The 12976-nt window shown below is 38.1% G+C and overlaps 2 protein-coding genes across 3 annotated transcripts; one reads left to right on the top strand and one right to left on the bottom strand.

Annotated features, from left to right (window-relative positions):
• Window positions 1-697: 697 nt before the first annotated feature.
• Window positions 698-2966, top strand: lft1 (lefty1). The gene is made up of 4 exons (XM_077219882.1): window positions 698-965; window positions 1190-1433; window positions 1546-1785; window positions 2478-2966. Exons 1-4 carry the CDS (start codon window positions 698-700, stop codon window positions 2800-2802), a joined length of 1077 nt encoding a protein of 358 aa, XP_077075997.1. The 3' UTR covers window positions 2803-2966.
• Window positions 2967-4727: 1761 nt separating this feature from the next.
• On the bottom strand, window positions 4728-12828 carry hnrnpub (heterogeneous nuclear ribonucleoprotein Ub). 2 transcript variants are annotated; one of them, XM_077220031.1, is made up of 13 exons: window positions 12177-12828; window positions 10976-11090; window positions 9123-9196; window positions 8688-8827; window positions 8497-8596; window positions 8278-8390; window positions 7909-8172; window positions 7340-7459; window positions 6957-7254; window positions 6594-6863; window positions 6183-6475; window positions 5533-5631; window positions 4728-5363 (listed from the first exon to the last, which is right to left on the bottom strand). In XM_077220031.1, exons 1-13 carry the CDS (start codon window positions 12607-12609, stop codon window positions 5313-5315), a joined length of 2370 nt encoding a protein of 789 aa, XP_077076146.1. In that variant the 5' UTR covers window positions 12610-12828; the 3' UTR covers window positions 4728-5312. The 2 variants fall into 2 exon arrangements, with proteins under 2 accessions (XP_077076146.1, XP_077076145.1); XM_077220030.1 differs by having other exon boundaries at window positions 12150-12800.
• Between the last annotated feature and the right edge of the window lie 148 nt (window positions 12829-12976).

Genomic DNA, 12976 nt, shown 5'->3' on the forward strand with positions numbered 1-12976 from the left:
GAAATTGCACAAAGTTCAAAATGTATCTATCTATCTATCTATCTATCTGTCTGTCTGTCTATCTGTCTATCTATCTATATATCTATTTGTCTTTCTGTCAGTCTATCTATCTATCTATCTATCTATCTATCTATTTGTCTTTCTGTCAGTCTATCTATCTATCTATCTATCTATATGTCTGTCTGTCTATCAATGTATCTATATACATATCTATCTATCTATCTATCTATCTATCTATCTTTTTGTCTTTCTGTCAGTATCTATATGTCTGTCTGTCTATCTATCTATTTATTATACATATCTATCTATCTATCTATCTATCTATCTATCTATCTAATATATCTAATATATATATATATATATCTATAATCTACATCTATCTATCTATTCTATATCTATCTATCTATCTATCTATCTTATTCTATTTCTATCTATTTTTTTGTTTGAATAAAAATTAATTATCATACTAGTTTTAAGTTGTGCATTTTGCGCCAATTTCTCCGATGAATCGTGGCTTTCATGTATCACCTATTCAGCTTCCCTCTGATGTCAGTCAACCCCCCCTTTAACAAAGTGCGAACAACTGGGGGTCTAACGGGTGCATATAAGGACGGGCCGCTGTCAAAGCAGATTCATTTCATTTCAGAGCGAGAACATCAGCACAGACTCAGAACCTCTCCTGCACCTTCGCGTAAAGATGTCCTCAATCCGTACCGTTTGCCTCCTTTGCGCAGCACTTTTCGCGATGGTGAGGGGTTTCACACACGAAGACATGAAAGAGGCTCTGCTGGAGAAATTGGGACTTAGTGAAGTTCCGAAAATTCACAAGAGGGATCTGGAGAACCTTGTGATTCCAGCGCACATTAAGAACAAATATATTTCCATGCTGAAAATGCACCACGCAAGGAAACGCCGCTCGCTTCCCAGTTTAGCCGGCATCCTGAGGGGAATCCCTGGCAGTGCAGGTAAGATTCATTTGCTTAATTAACTTAAATGCACAATGTATAGCCTAATGCAAAATTTAGAGACAAATAACCAGTAAACTGGCATTAAATACTAAAATTTAGTGCATAAATTGTGCCGTGCAGATGAACATGTTATGTGCTGCAATTTACTGTAAAAAGAATAAACTTTAATTAGGCCTAAGCTACATTTTTAATAATAAATAAATTGCTCTCGTCTATTCCAGACATCTCTGGTGAATTTGTATATTCTGACACGACACGGCAACGTGTGGTCTTTGAGATGACATCAAGGATCCCTGAGAACAGTGAAGTGACCATGGCAGAACTGAAACTGTTCAAGAAAGCCCCACATAAGCGCTCCATCCCAGAGAGAAAGGGCCACAGGCCTGTCAACAACGCCAGGGTGAGCATCTACTGGGTAGAACCTCTGGAAGACGGGTCAAACAGAACTTCACTAGTGGATTCCAGGTAAGCAGAGACGGACACAGACAGTCATTATTCTTTCTTCATTATGCTAATTCCACTGCTGATTGGCGTTACGGAACATGCATGCTAATTGTCACAACCATCACCTCCTCAGATTGATTCCCATTCACGAAACCGGCTGGAAGAGCTTTGATGTCACCCAGGCAGTACACTATTGGTCGAAGAGCCGAATGCAGATGCCCATGCACCTTGAGGTGTGGATCGAGGGCGAGAGACCCGGCAGTTACGCGGCAGAGATGGCCAAGTGTGTCCACTTCACAACTCAAGATCCAAACGACAACACTCTGGGAAAACCTGAGCTTGTTCTTTACACCCTCAACCTCGAAGAGTTTGGGTAAGCCTTGCTTCATTTCCTAATATTCAAATCTTTTCTGGAGTAGGCCTTCCTCCTATTTCTTGTGAAAAAAGTATTCTAGTTTTAAAGAACAAATTCACTATTTTTTTTCTGTAATTACTTAATCCTAACTTTAATAAAATGTAACGTTTACTGTTACATAGGCCTGCTTTGTTTAAAATAAAAAAGTAGCCTATTAGGCCTAATATGCTAATTTGCTTTATTCCAGTCATTGTTAAATGTATATATATAATATAATATAATATTATTGGATTATATATAGCCTATATATATATATATATATATATATATATATATATATATATATATATATATATATATATATATATATATATATATATATAGCCTAGCCCTATGCTCAAATAATAAATTAGGTTACGTATTTACTGTATTTATGCAAATTTAGGCACATAAATAGACCTACTTTTTATAAATATTTTATAGAGTTAGCAATAAATAATTTCAATGTTAATTCTTGCGGAACTTCTCAAATTGTCAAATAGTCTAAAGTATTATCTTATTGTTATTATAATTAAATATTTTTTACATGTGATTTATGAAGCCTAACAGCGGCTGTAAAGCCTTAGAGAATTAATTCTTAAAAATAAAACGGATGTTTCATTTAAAACGCTCAACAATGTGTTAATATTATTTTATTGTTCACGTTGCAGGTCTAGTGGAGACTGTGAAACCAACAAAGACAGTGAAATGTGCTGCAGGGAAAAATACTTCATCAATTTCCGAGCCTTGACTTGGACCCAGTACTGGATCATCGAACCGTCCGGGTATCAGGCGTTCCGGTGCAACGGCGGCTGCCGGCAGCCCAAGCGCAACTACGGATACGGAGAGAGAAAGTGCACGGTTGTGGAGAGCGCGCCGCTACCGATGATGTATTTAGTCAAAAAGGGAGATTATACTGAAATTGAGGTGGCTGAATTCCCAAACATGATTGTTGAACAATGTGGATGCGCAATGGATAATATTTCAGTTGTATGAATATGCCATTTACCATCGACCATCGTGATGACGCACTGTAGGCCTACTTTGTTATGGGCTAGCTAAGAAAGGGTGTTGGCAACTTAGCTTTCATGACATACCTAAGCACTTTGTATAAATTTGTAAATATTGCTAAATTGATATGCATTTATTTTTTTGTATATGATGCCATATGAACTGAAAAGATTGAGGTGTAGATGTTATATTTTGAGCAGTAAATAGAATGGGTTTGTTGTATATGTCACTTTGACTGAATATAAATTAAACTATTTTTCATTGAAAGCTCTACTCTTTTGGTGAGTTTTCCTCTTCTTAAACCAAATAAACATTTGCATATTCCAGTGTTTGCAGGAGGCCACATGGAGAGCAGACATATAGCCTACACAAGGCAGTTATGTTTTTGTTTACTCTACACACACAAATAATCACTTATTAAACAGAACAAGTTTAAAAAGGGGTTAATTAAGTGTCAAGATCCTTATTTAAATATAGCCTACCTAATAGCAAAAAGGGTTCTGATACATATAGAAAAAAAGTATGGCGGCAACCATATCAAATATCAGTCAAAACAAGTTTTCTTCAATCAAATAAGATTTAAGAATCTTGCTGTCTTTTTAATTTCTCTAGTCATCAATTTCATGACATTAGTAGTCACCACAGTAACTATTTACGTATACTAAGTGATATTAAGAGAAATACTTTCCATTAGAGAACAAAACACAATGATTTATCTCAGACGTTTATTACATTATTTAATGACACATTTCCTTACATTATGAAACACTTAAATTAACATTCCTCTCATTGAAAAAAGAAAACAATGGCAAAATACAAACATCATAAACCATACCACCTGCCATCTTTAAACAACACATAATGCCACATTTTTAGTAAAATTTAGACACTTTCGTCCTCAAAACAGCACAAGCAAGGTCTACGTAGTAATCGTCGCAAATCTCTCATGCCATGCTATATGCACTAATTTCATAAGGGACAGGGTCATTATTTTATCCCACATGAAATCATTTCAAGAATTTTATTTTTACTTTTACATCAATATATATGGTATAGAGTCAAAAAAAAACACTCAAAGTATTACATCATGATAAAATACACACATTTTAAGTCAAAAATAGCTGCCCTTTTTCTTTGGCCATTTGGCACTTTTTAAGAAATATATTCAATAAAACGAGTCAAGGGCCTGTCTTGACGAAAAACAGGATGTGATCATGGGGTGTGTGAATTGAGGTCTGAATGAGTATCAAAATGCAGGTCATTTAAATTGAGAAAATCCAGTTAGAAAATTCAGATATGACCTTCAACTGCAGTATTTCACAGCTGGTTCTATGTAACATTAATAATGCATTTGAGAATTTAACAAAGGAACTTATGTGCTGGCTGTTATATCTAAAACCGCTGTCATCAAGGCCACTATTTGCCCAATTAATCCCAACGGAAACATTTTATCCTGCAATAAAATGGTCCAAATTGTGGACCAGAAATGGGGAAATTGCATTAACTAGATCATCTGCATGTTGTTACTCACGTAAGATTTTGCAGAACCATTTTGAAGTGTGTTGCCACAAAATGTTACTCAGAAGTATTAGTAAGCTTAACGTTCAATATATATTTGAAGTTATTGTTGATAAAATGTTGATTTGTGTAAATAAGTTCAATGAATATACATGTTTCATCATGGCTTCTCTTGTTTTTTTACATGATACAAATGCATAAATTTACTTTTTGAAACTATGCAGTGCATTTAAAAAGTCACATTAACTAAATTGATTTACAAATATTTCCACCGTATTTGACAGGAAAACACTGAAAAGTCTTACGGTGCTGAATAAAGAGAAAAATCTGATTGACACCCAAAGGCTTTCTTAAATGGATTGTTCAAGATATCAGTCAAAAGCCATAAAAAGTCATAGAAAAGCAAGCACATCTTTTATTGCAAACCTATGAAGTAACTGTTACAGTCTGGGCTAACAAAGAAAAACTTGAAAATAGTAAATGGAGAACAATATTTTCACTCCTCCACTGAACATGAAAAGTTGCTGAGTAAATATGAATGATTATTGACAAAAGTTTTGAAAATGTTAAGGTTCACAGGGATTTTTTAACACTACAATTTGCGCAAAAGAACTTAAAAAACAATAAAATAATTTACAATGAGTAAAAATGACATTTTACAGAATAAAATTCACAACCCTGAAATTCAAAGCAAGACATATGCAGTGATTCCGGATATAACAATATCAAAGCTGTGATACAAAAAAGGGGGAGGAAATGCATTTTACAAAAATCTGAGAGTGAAGACATCACACATCTATGTAGAACGTAGACTGTTTACTTCTGAGGCGGAATGTTTGTTTGCCACTTGCTTCTCATTTAAAAATGGACTTCCTTTAAAAAATTACAATAAACGAGGACCATAAAAGTGGATGGATATTCTGTGGCTGTGCATCTCAGTGCAACAGAGGCCATGAGTCTTTAATACAAATGTGCACTTAGTAATATCCTGGGTGGTACTGTTGATTCCATGGCTTCTGGTTCCAGAACTAAGGGGTCAAAGAAAGTTTCATCAGTCAAATGGACTACAATTTGATTTTGTTGTAAAATACTGCCAATCTGTTGTTGGATTTCTCATTGGAAGAGTATAAAATGTATGACTCCTTTGTCATCCAATCAAATGTTAGCTTTCTCAAAAATATACATAACTTTACTCACCCCTTGTTGCCAACTCTGGTTAAAGGTTTGGGCAAAAGACCCGTTTTTGTTGCCAAAGCCCCCACGATTCTGCTGGTGGCCTCCTCTGCCGCGGAACTTCTAAGAATGTGAAAAATCAAAATTACTCTCCATGTCAAAGTCAGATCAAATTGAGGTTAATCAGGATGTACAATTCAAAAGGTTGGGGTCAGTAAATTTCTTCAAGAAATTAATTTTATTCAGCACGCATATATTAAATTAATCAAAGTGCCAGTAAAGAGTAAAGACTGGATTTTTTGTAAAATACTTCAGTACACACACACACATATATATATATATATAATTTTTTTTTCTTTCTTCTAAACTATAATAATATTTTCAGCATTGATAATGTTTAAGCACCGAATTAGCGTATTAGAATGATTTCTAAGGCATCATGTGACAAAATCAGCTTTGCAATCACATGAATGAATATATGAATAAATACAATAAAATAGAAAATTATTATTATAAACTGTAATAATATTTAAAAACATTACTGTTTTGACTATTTTCAATCAAATAAATGCAGCCTTGATCAGAACATTGTTGAAAGATATTTCTTTCAAAAAACAATAATACCCCATATTTTTGAATAATAATGTATTTGGTTGCGAAATCAAGGAACTAACCTGCTGAAAGGGTCCTCTGTGGTTGGGTCCACCGCCGCGGTGCATGTTACCTCTGTTTGCAGGCCCTCCACGGTTCATTGCTCCACCTCTGCTGCCCATGTTCCCCCTCATGTGCCCGCCCCTCATGTGCCCACCCCTGGGAGCCATTCCCCGGCCGGGCATCCCACCGCCTCCACCTCTGCTGAAGTTGCCTCGACTATGGAACCCGCCTCGGAAGACGGGTGGTGGTGGTGGTGGAGGCATGTAGCCACGTGGGTGACGATTAAAACCACCAACACGAGGTGGTACTGGTACTGAAAGGAAAAAAAATATTTCAATTATAAATAGACCTTATTTTAACCGATTCAATGGCAGCTCACTGAAGAGCACCTCGTACAAAAGTTCTGTAGTAGTCCACAAAAAGCCCCTTACATCCTCTAAAGTTTCCACGGGGCTGGAATCCACCTCTGCCTCCACGTGGTCCTGGACCACCACCCCTACTGAACTGGTTCTTAGACCCTCTGCCTCGTCCACCTCCCTTTCTGGGGGTCAAGGTACCCTGGTTGACTTTCTTCTCTGGTGGCAAAGCACTCTTACTCTCTTCCTTGTACTGCTCCAAGAGCTTGATGGACTCCTCCTTCTGCAGTTCCACATAGGTGACCTCTGAGAAGCAGTCTCCTACTTCTGGCAATGTGTAGATACCTGTAAAGAGGTAAAAAACCAAAAAACATTTTGTATTCCTACTTTACGTAACAGGTTGCTTTTACAATGGGAAAATAAGACATCACATCTTACCTTTCATTTTTAGAACGGCGTGCTCGGGTACATCTTTGCCGTCGGTTTCTGCTTTCTTCTGCGCTCTCTCCTTAAGGGCCTCGTCTGTAGGGAAGACCACTACAGCTTTGCGTTGGAAGCCAGCAAACAGACACATCTTCCTTCTCTGGGCCGGTGCAGAGACATTAGTCTGATCCAAAATATAGTTTCTCTTTTTGCGGGCAGCAATTTCAATAAACTTGCCCAGGAACAAAGGAGCACGCTGAGAGATGGCTGAGAGCTTTGCGGTGTCTTGGTTTTGCCTCTTCATGCTGTCAATCTGCAAGTACAAAAAAGGAGATTAGATGAGAAAATAAGACCGAAACTCAGAAAGACTGGATAAAAATGTAAAAATACACACTCACCATCATCTTCTCCAATATAGTGTTGGTGCCGAGGATGTTGAACTTCCCAGGGTTCTCTTCAACGTTTTTCTTTACCCAAGTAGTTTTTCCAGATCCAGGAAGGCCGACCATGACAATCACCTTGAAAACAACAGTGATAACAATCATTAATGCATGCCCAACAAATATTATTAAACCACTATCATGTTTCACGTGTTGTGAACGTTCATAGGTTGTTGTTTTTTTACACTAGAGTTCAAAACGTTTTAAAAAAGGCATCCAGGCTGAATTTATTTGACCGAAAAGTGAAATAGTACCATTTAAAAAAAAATATATCTTTCTGTTTTAATACATCTAAGATCAATATAATAAAATATAATATAATTAATACAAATAAAACATGAATTATTCATTAGTAATAATATTAATCAAACATATTACAATTTAAAATAACATTTAAAAATCGAATTTATTCCTGTTCCGGAAAAGATAAAACATTCAGAAAACATTCTAATATGAACCGTGATACATTTCTTCAGTTGATGAATAAAAGGTTTTTAAAAAAGCAAAAACTTTTGTGAGGCGAGTACCTCGCAATCTTTCTTGGTCTCGGGTCCCTTAGGTCCTCTGATACGCACATCCACAGGAATTTGCTGCAGGAAGGTGAAGCCCTCCACCTGAGGGAAGAATGGCGTCTCGTTCTGACCGAAATTGAACTCAACAGCACAGTTGTGGCAAAGAACATGGGGGAACAGAGTTTGTCCGGCCAAAGTCTCCTTATTGACCTTAAAAGCCACACCAAGGTCCTTGCCATTTTTGGAAAATGAAATTTCCACTTCATCAGGTTCAAAATTCTAGGTGAGATAAAGAACAAAATTACAACAAAGTACATAAGAATAAATGGGAAGTAAATGGGGAAAAACAACTGTTGTGAAAGTGATGTGAACTCCAGGCCTTACAATGAAGCAGCCGATGACATCATTTTCATCAAAACTCTCCCCGTAGTCTTCAGTCACACAGTTTGAAGTCTTCTTCCCTTTGCCCGAATAGGAGTAGGAATGCTCCTCCTCACCTAGAACAGTAGTATAACAGTCATATATGTTCAAAATAAATAGAGCTGTACAAGCATACATTGTGGCCACATAGGGACCATGTTAAGAGTAACTAACTGCACTTACCCAGCAAAAGACTTCCATTAGCCAGGGACCAGCCAATATGGACATCATGAAAGTCCATGTTTTTACTGTTTAAATGCTTGACTGGAATTTTCTCAGTGATCTGCAAATGCAGGAGACAAATAATGTATAACGTACGGATCCAAAATTCATCACTTCCTCATCCCGTTACATAAAAATGCCATAGTACTCACCTTCATTTCAAAGCAGGCTTTGCCCTGGTTTACTCCATAGGAGGCACGGCCACCTGCCCAAAGGTAAGCAAAACTCTCCATGGTGAGGGATGAGGCACTGTATCGGTCACGGGAGACTTTGAAATGCAGGTCGCAATTGTCTACGGAGACATCGAAAATTGTTTGTTAGTCCAACTTTACACAGTTTAGATCATTTCTACAATCCTGGTCAGTGAGCTTCTTAACATATAAAGGTTGGTTAGTTAATGTTTTAACACCATACCAGCCTCCTTGGCTAATTATATGGCGAATAACAAATTAAAATATAAAAGAACAAGTTAAACACCTATACAAGGTAAAACTCTAAAATGATTTGTGTTGATATTTTCTAAGAGAACTTTTTATAATTGAATAGAGTATGCTTGAGATACTGGACTCATTTCTTAAAGCACTCACAGGGATCCAGGCAGACCAGTGTGTCGTCAAACTCTTCATCCTCTTCCTCCAGAGGTGGCAGGGGAGACTTAGCCCTGAAATAGAGGCAATAATACATTAATTCCACGAGTGACGCACAAAACTTGGACTGTGATGGACTGGCATGCTTCCAATGTCCAGGTGAGGTCCTTCCTCACAGCCACTGCAGCACTTACAGTAGATTTGCATTACCTTACATTGACTGCTCATACCCTTCTTACTGTTTTGTAAATTCACATTTATGAATGCAAAATTTGCCATCATTGCTTACCAGTTTACCTCACGACGAAGCCTGAAAGAAAACTTGTTGGTGAAATAGAAAGTGGAAATATCTTGCTACGTGAAGAGGTTGTTGACATTTTCGTTTTATAAAGTCATGGTCTGAAAAGCTCTAAGGATATTTATATAATATCTATGCAAATCGTTCTGGAAATGTAAAAAACCCCTAAAGTTCATAAAGCTGTCTTAGCCTATGGTTAAAATATATATATTATATATATATATAAAACTAAGAATAAAAGTTTTATAAGGGACATCAGGAAGAGGAATTTTGCTGTCATGAGAAAATCCAACATTCTAAAATAGTTTAGTTTTAGATTGCTAAAATTTAAACAAGCATGTAGACAGCAAATAGTATATTTGCCCCATAGACTTCTACTGCACTTGTTTTTACAAACTAAATGAGGAGTTGAAATTGCTTTCCGTGGTAACCAAGAGTATGCTACAGATGTCATCTCAGGCCCTGTAATGACAGGGTCATTAAACAAGTCTTTACATTTCTGAGTATATGGGAGTTGCCAGCATTATGTTCTCCCAGGCCCCATAAATTCAAGAAACTGCCCGGTCTAGATCATCCCTTCAAAAAACCAATGGCTCCTTTGGTAACTGGGTCAGATATTGCTAGAATTTCCGTGTTAGAAAAAACAGCTTCTATGGGATGACTCGCAAAGTATCGAACACCTTTGGAGATTTTTTTTAGGCTTGAGACCCATTATAATTCAGATAAAAGAAAATATTTACATTTTATTTTTTGTTCCATATACTGAAAGAAAAGCAGATTGAGACAATTTGCTATCCACACATTGGTTTACTTAAATTAAACCTAGACAGAAGATTCCTAATGAATGCATTCTGTCTGGAATTGAGCACCACACACTTAGAGAAAGAACATGCATTATAGAAATAAATATATTTCCTTTTCTTAATGCAATGTGAAGAGTTGCAAGAGTTTGCAAATGGTTGGTTGTACTTACCTGATGACCACAAATGAAAAACTTTAAAAGGAAGAGTTATTACAATACTTTACACTTTATCTAAATACACACAAAGAACAGAAAATATAACATTTAAACTTTCAGATTTAGATTACACAAAGAAAAAGAAAAAAAAAGAAAAATACAAACGACGAAGGAACGTCTGAAGATTGAAACAACAATTTGCTTCATTTCCATTACTTTACCGCCCCATTACGTAATGATGCTCTGTGCGATACAAACTCTACGCCACTGCCCCATCACCCCCCCACCCCGCCATGACAGAAGCCGGATCTTGTGCTATCATCATAGCTTTGGTCGCTGTCTGAATCGCCACACGCGCATACAGTCAGCCTGACAACAGTGCGAGTGTGTGTGACAATAACATTGTTTTTTCCAATTGTTTCATGAGCTTTCTGCAGGTAAGGTGTTTTGTATTAGCCAGGAATGACCCCCAACAAAGTTTTACTTTAAGAGGTAGATGAGGGTTGCATTTTTCTAGGTAAGGCATTGGCGCTTAAAGCCAATATATATATATTAAAAGTGGCACTTCGGGGATAATGAAGGCCATCCCATCCTTACCGGCTGTATTTGCTTTCTTCAATAAATTCAAAGTAGCCCCTTCCATGTTCCTCTCGGCGTCTCTTAACACCCTTCTTATTCTTCTGATCAGCACTGATGTCTTTGTCCGCATCCCCTTTGAAAATAAAACAAACAGTAATGAAATGCCCGGACGTGTTGGACCCTGGGTTTTAAGGGTGGCCCACACGACAGGAGTGCTCGGACTTCAGAGTTACATAATGAACCGACCACCTCTGATCAGACAGAATACTTTGCTTGGTTATGTCATTATGGCATTCAGGATTCAAAATGCAAGCACTGATCTGATTGCATAAAGCAGATCAGACAAAAATGTGAGTGTTTTAAGTGCTTTTCTCTACAATATGTAATGCATTGACAAACAAATACATTTTTTATATATATATATATAGAGAGAGAGAGAGAGCCTATTGTAGCTGGCTAACCAGTCAATGTTCACATCTTTGATGACAAACAACTGGGGAACAGCAACACATTCTCCTGAACTGACCTTGTGCGGAAGTAAATGGCGCCTTCTAGCAATCTGAACCGAAACTACACAATTCACCTTTCTTTCGAGGCTAGAAGTACTTTTCCGCCATTGTATAATATACCTAACCGTATCACCCGCCGAGAATATATTATTTCAATATAACCTCCGCACTTCTGCATTGTCTACCCTAAGGTTTTGTGGAGAGCAACGTATGTATCCGCGCGAGGGCGACCCGCCATGAGCATGCAACGAGGCGATCTTCCCGCGAGACAATTCGAGTTTTCTGAAACTACCTAAACCGACCAAAACGGTTCAATAAAGCATAAAAAAATCATTAGTTGTAGCCTACAATATGAATATAAATTTTATCTTAACGAAATATCAACAATAACCAACATAACGTTACCCCTAACAACAAAAGGCTCGTGCGGGTGATTTAAATAGCTTTGCTGACACGGCTAAAACAAAGAAGCCATCAAAATCTTAAACTCAACCGAGTACGACCACTTGGAAAAACAAGCTAGTGAAGTGAAACCGACAGGATTAGCTCATTAGCCATCTACACAATAGCCACCGATTAGCCGTTAGCCACGTATGCTAAATGATGATCTCACCGGCTTCACGTCACACGTGAACACGATACTCCCGGCGTCCAGAAAGCCATTTTTAACTCAAAAAGCTCACCCTCTAATGGATGAGATTGAGGCTCACCGTCTTCATCGTCGATTTTGTCAATTATATCGTCGTCGTCGTCCTCTTCCTCATCATCTTCTTCGAAGGCTTTGTCCATTTCCACGCCGGCGTCCCCATCCTCCTCTTCACCCATTTCGTCGTCCTGACCATCACCCACAACAGCGGCATCACCCTTGTCCCCATTTTGCTCCTCGGCTTCCATGCTCTCGCCCTCTGGCTCTTCTTCACCCGTGCAGTCTTGTTTGACTGCAACGCCGTTTCCATCAGCTTCCTTTTCTTCTGGTGCTTCTGGCGCGACGGCGTTTTCATCTTCGGCCTGGGCCTCTGCATCGAGCGCGGCCTGCAGTCGCTCCATAAGCTCGGCCTTCAGCCCCTTGTCGGAGAGCTGACGCTTCTTTAACTCGTCCTTCAACTCGTTCACTTTAAGCTTTTTTACGTTGATTTCACTCATGTTGTCGGTTTAGTGTAGATGGTCTATGAAAACTAAAAGACTCGATTGTTAGACTATTGCAATCCAGGGAGAGCCGACGGCCGCTTTGCTTCTCTGAATTGCGCACAGCCGCGGTGTGTCGGTGATTCTGCGTCTGTGTCCACACCGGCAAAACAATTCAATGGCGCCTGGTGCTAGACCCCTCCCAATGCAACTGCACACAGAGAACTGGGCGTGTTCAATCGTAATGATCTTCAGAGATGCTTACGACCACAAAGAATATCCATTTTGGCTCATACAAGCAGGGTTTCTGCGGGTCTTAAAAAAATAGTTCGCCCTTACACAAATTAAAGCCTTAAAAAGGTCAGAAATCAGAGCAGAAAGTCTT

This window comes from Siphateles boraxobius, unplaced genomic scaffold (assembly GCF_051911475.1).
Source record: "Siphateles boraxobius isolate OS27281-9 unplaced genomic scaffold, OSU_SipBor_1 8, whole genome shotgun sequence".
Taxonomy (NCBI): Eukaryota; Metazoa; Chordata; class Actinopteri; order Cypriniformes; family Leuciscidae; genus Siphateles; species Siphateles boraxobius.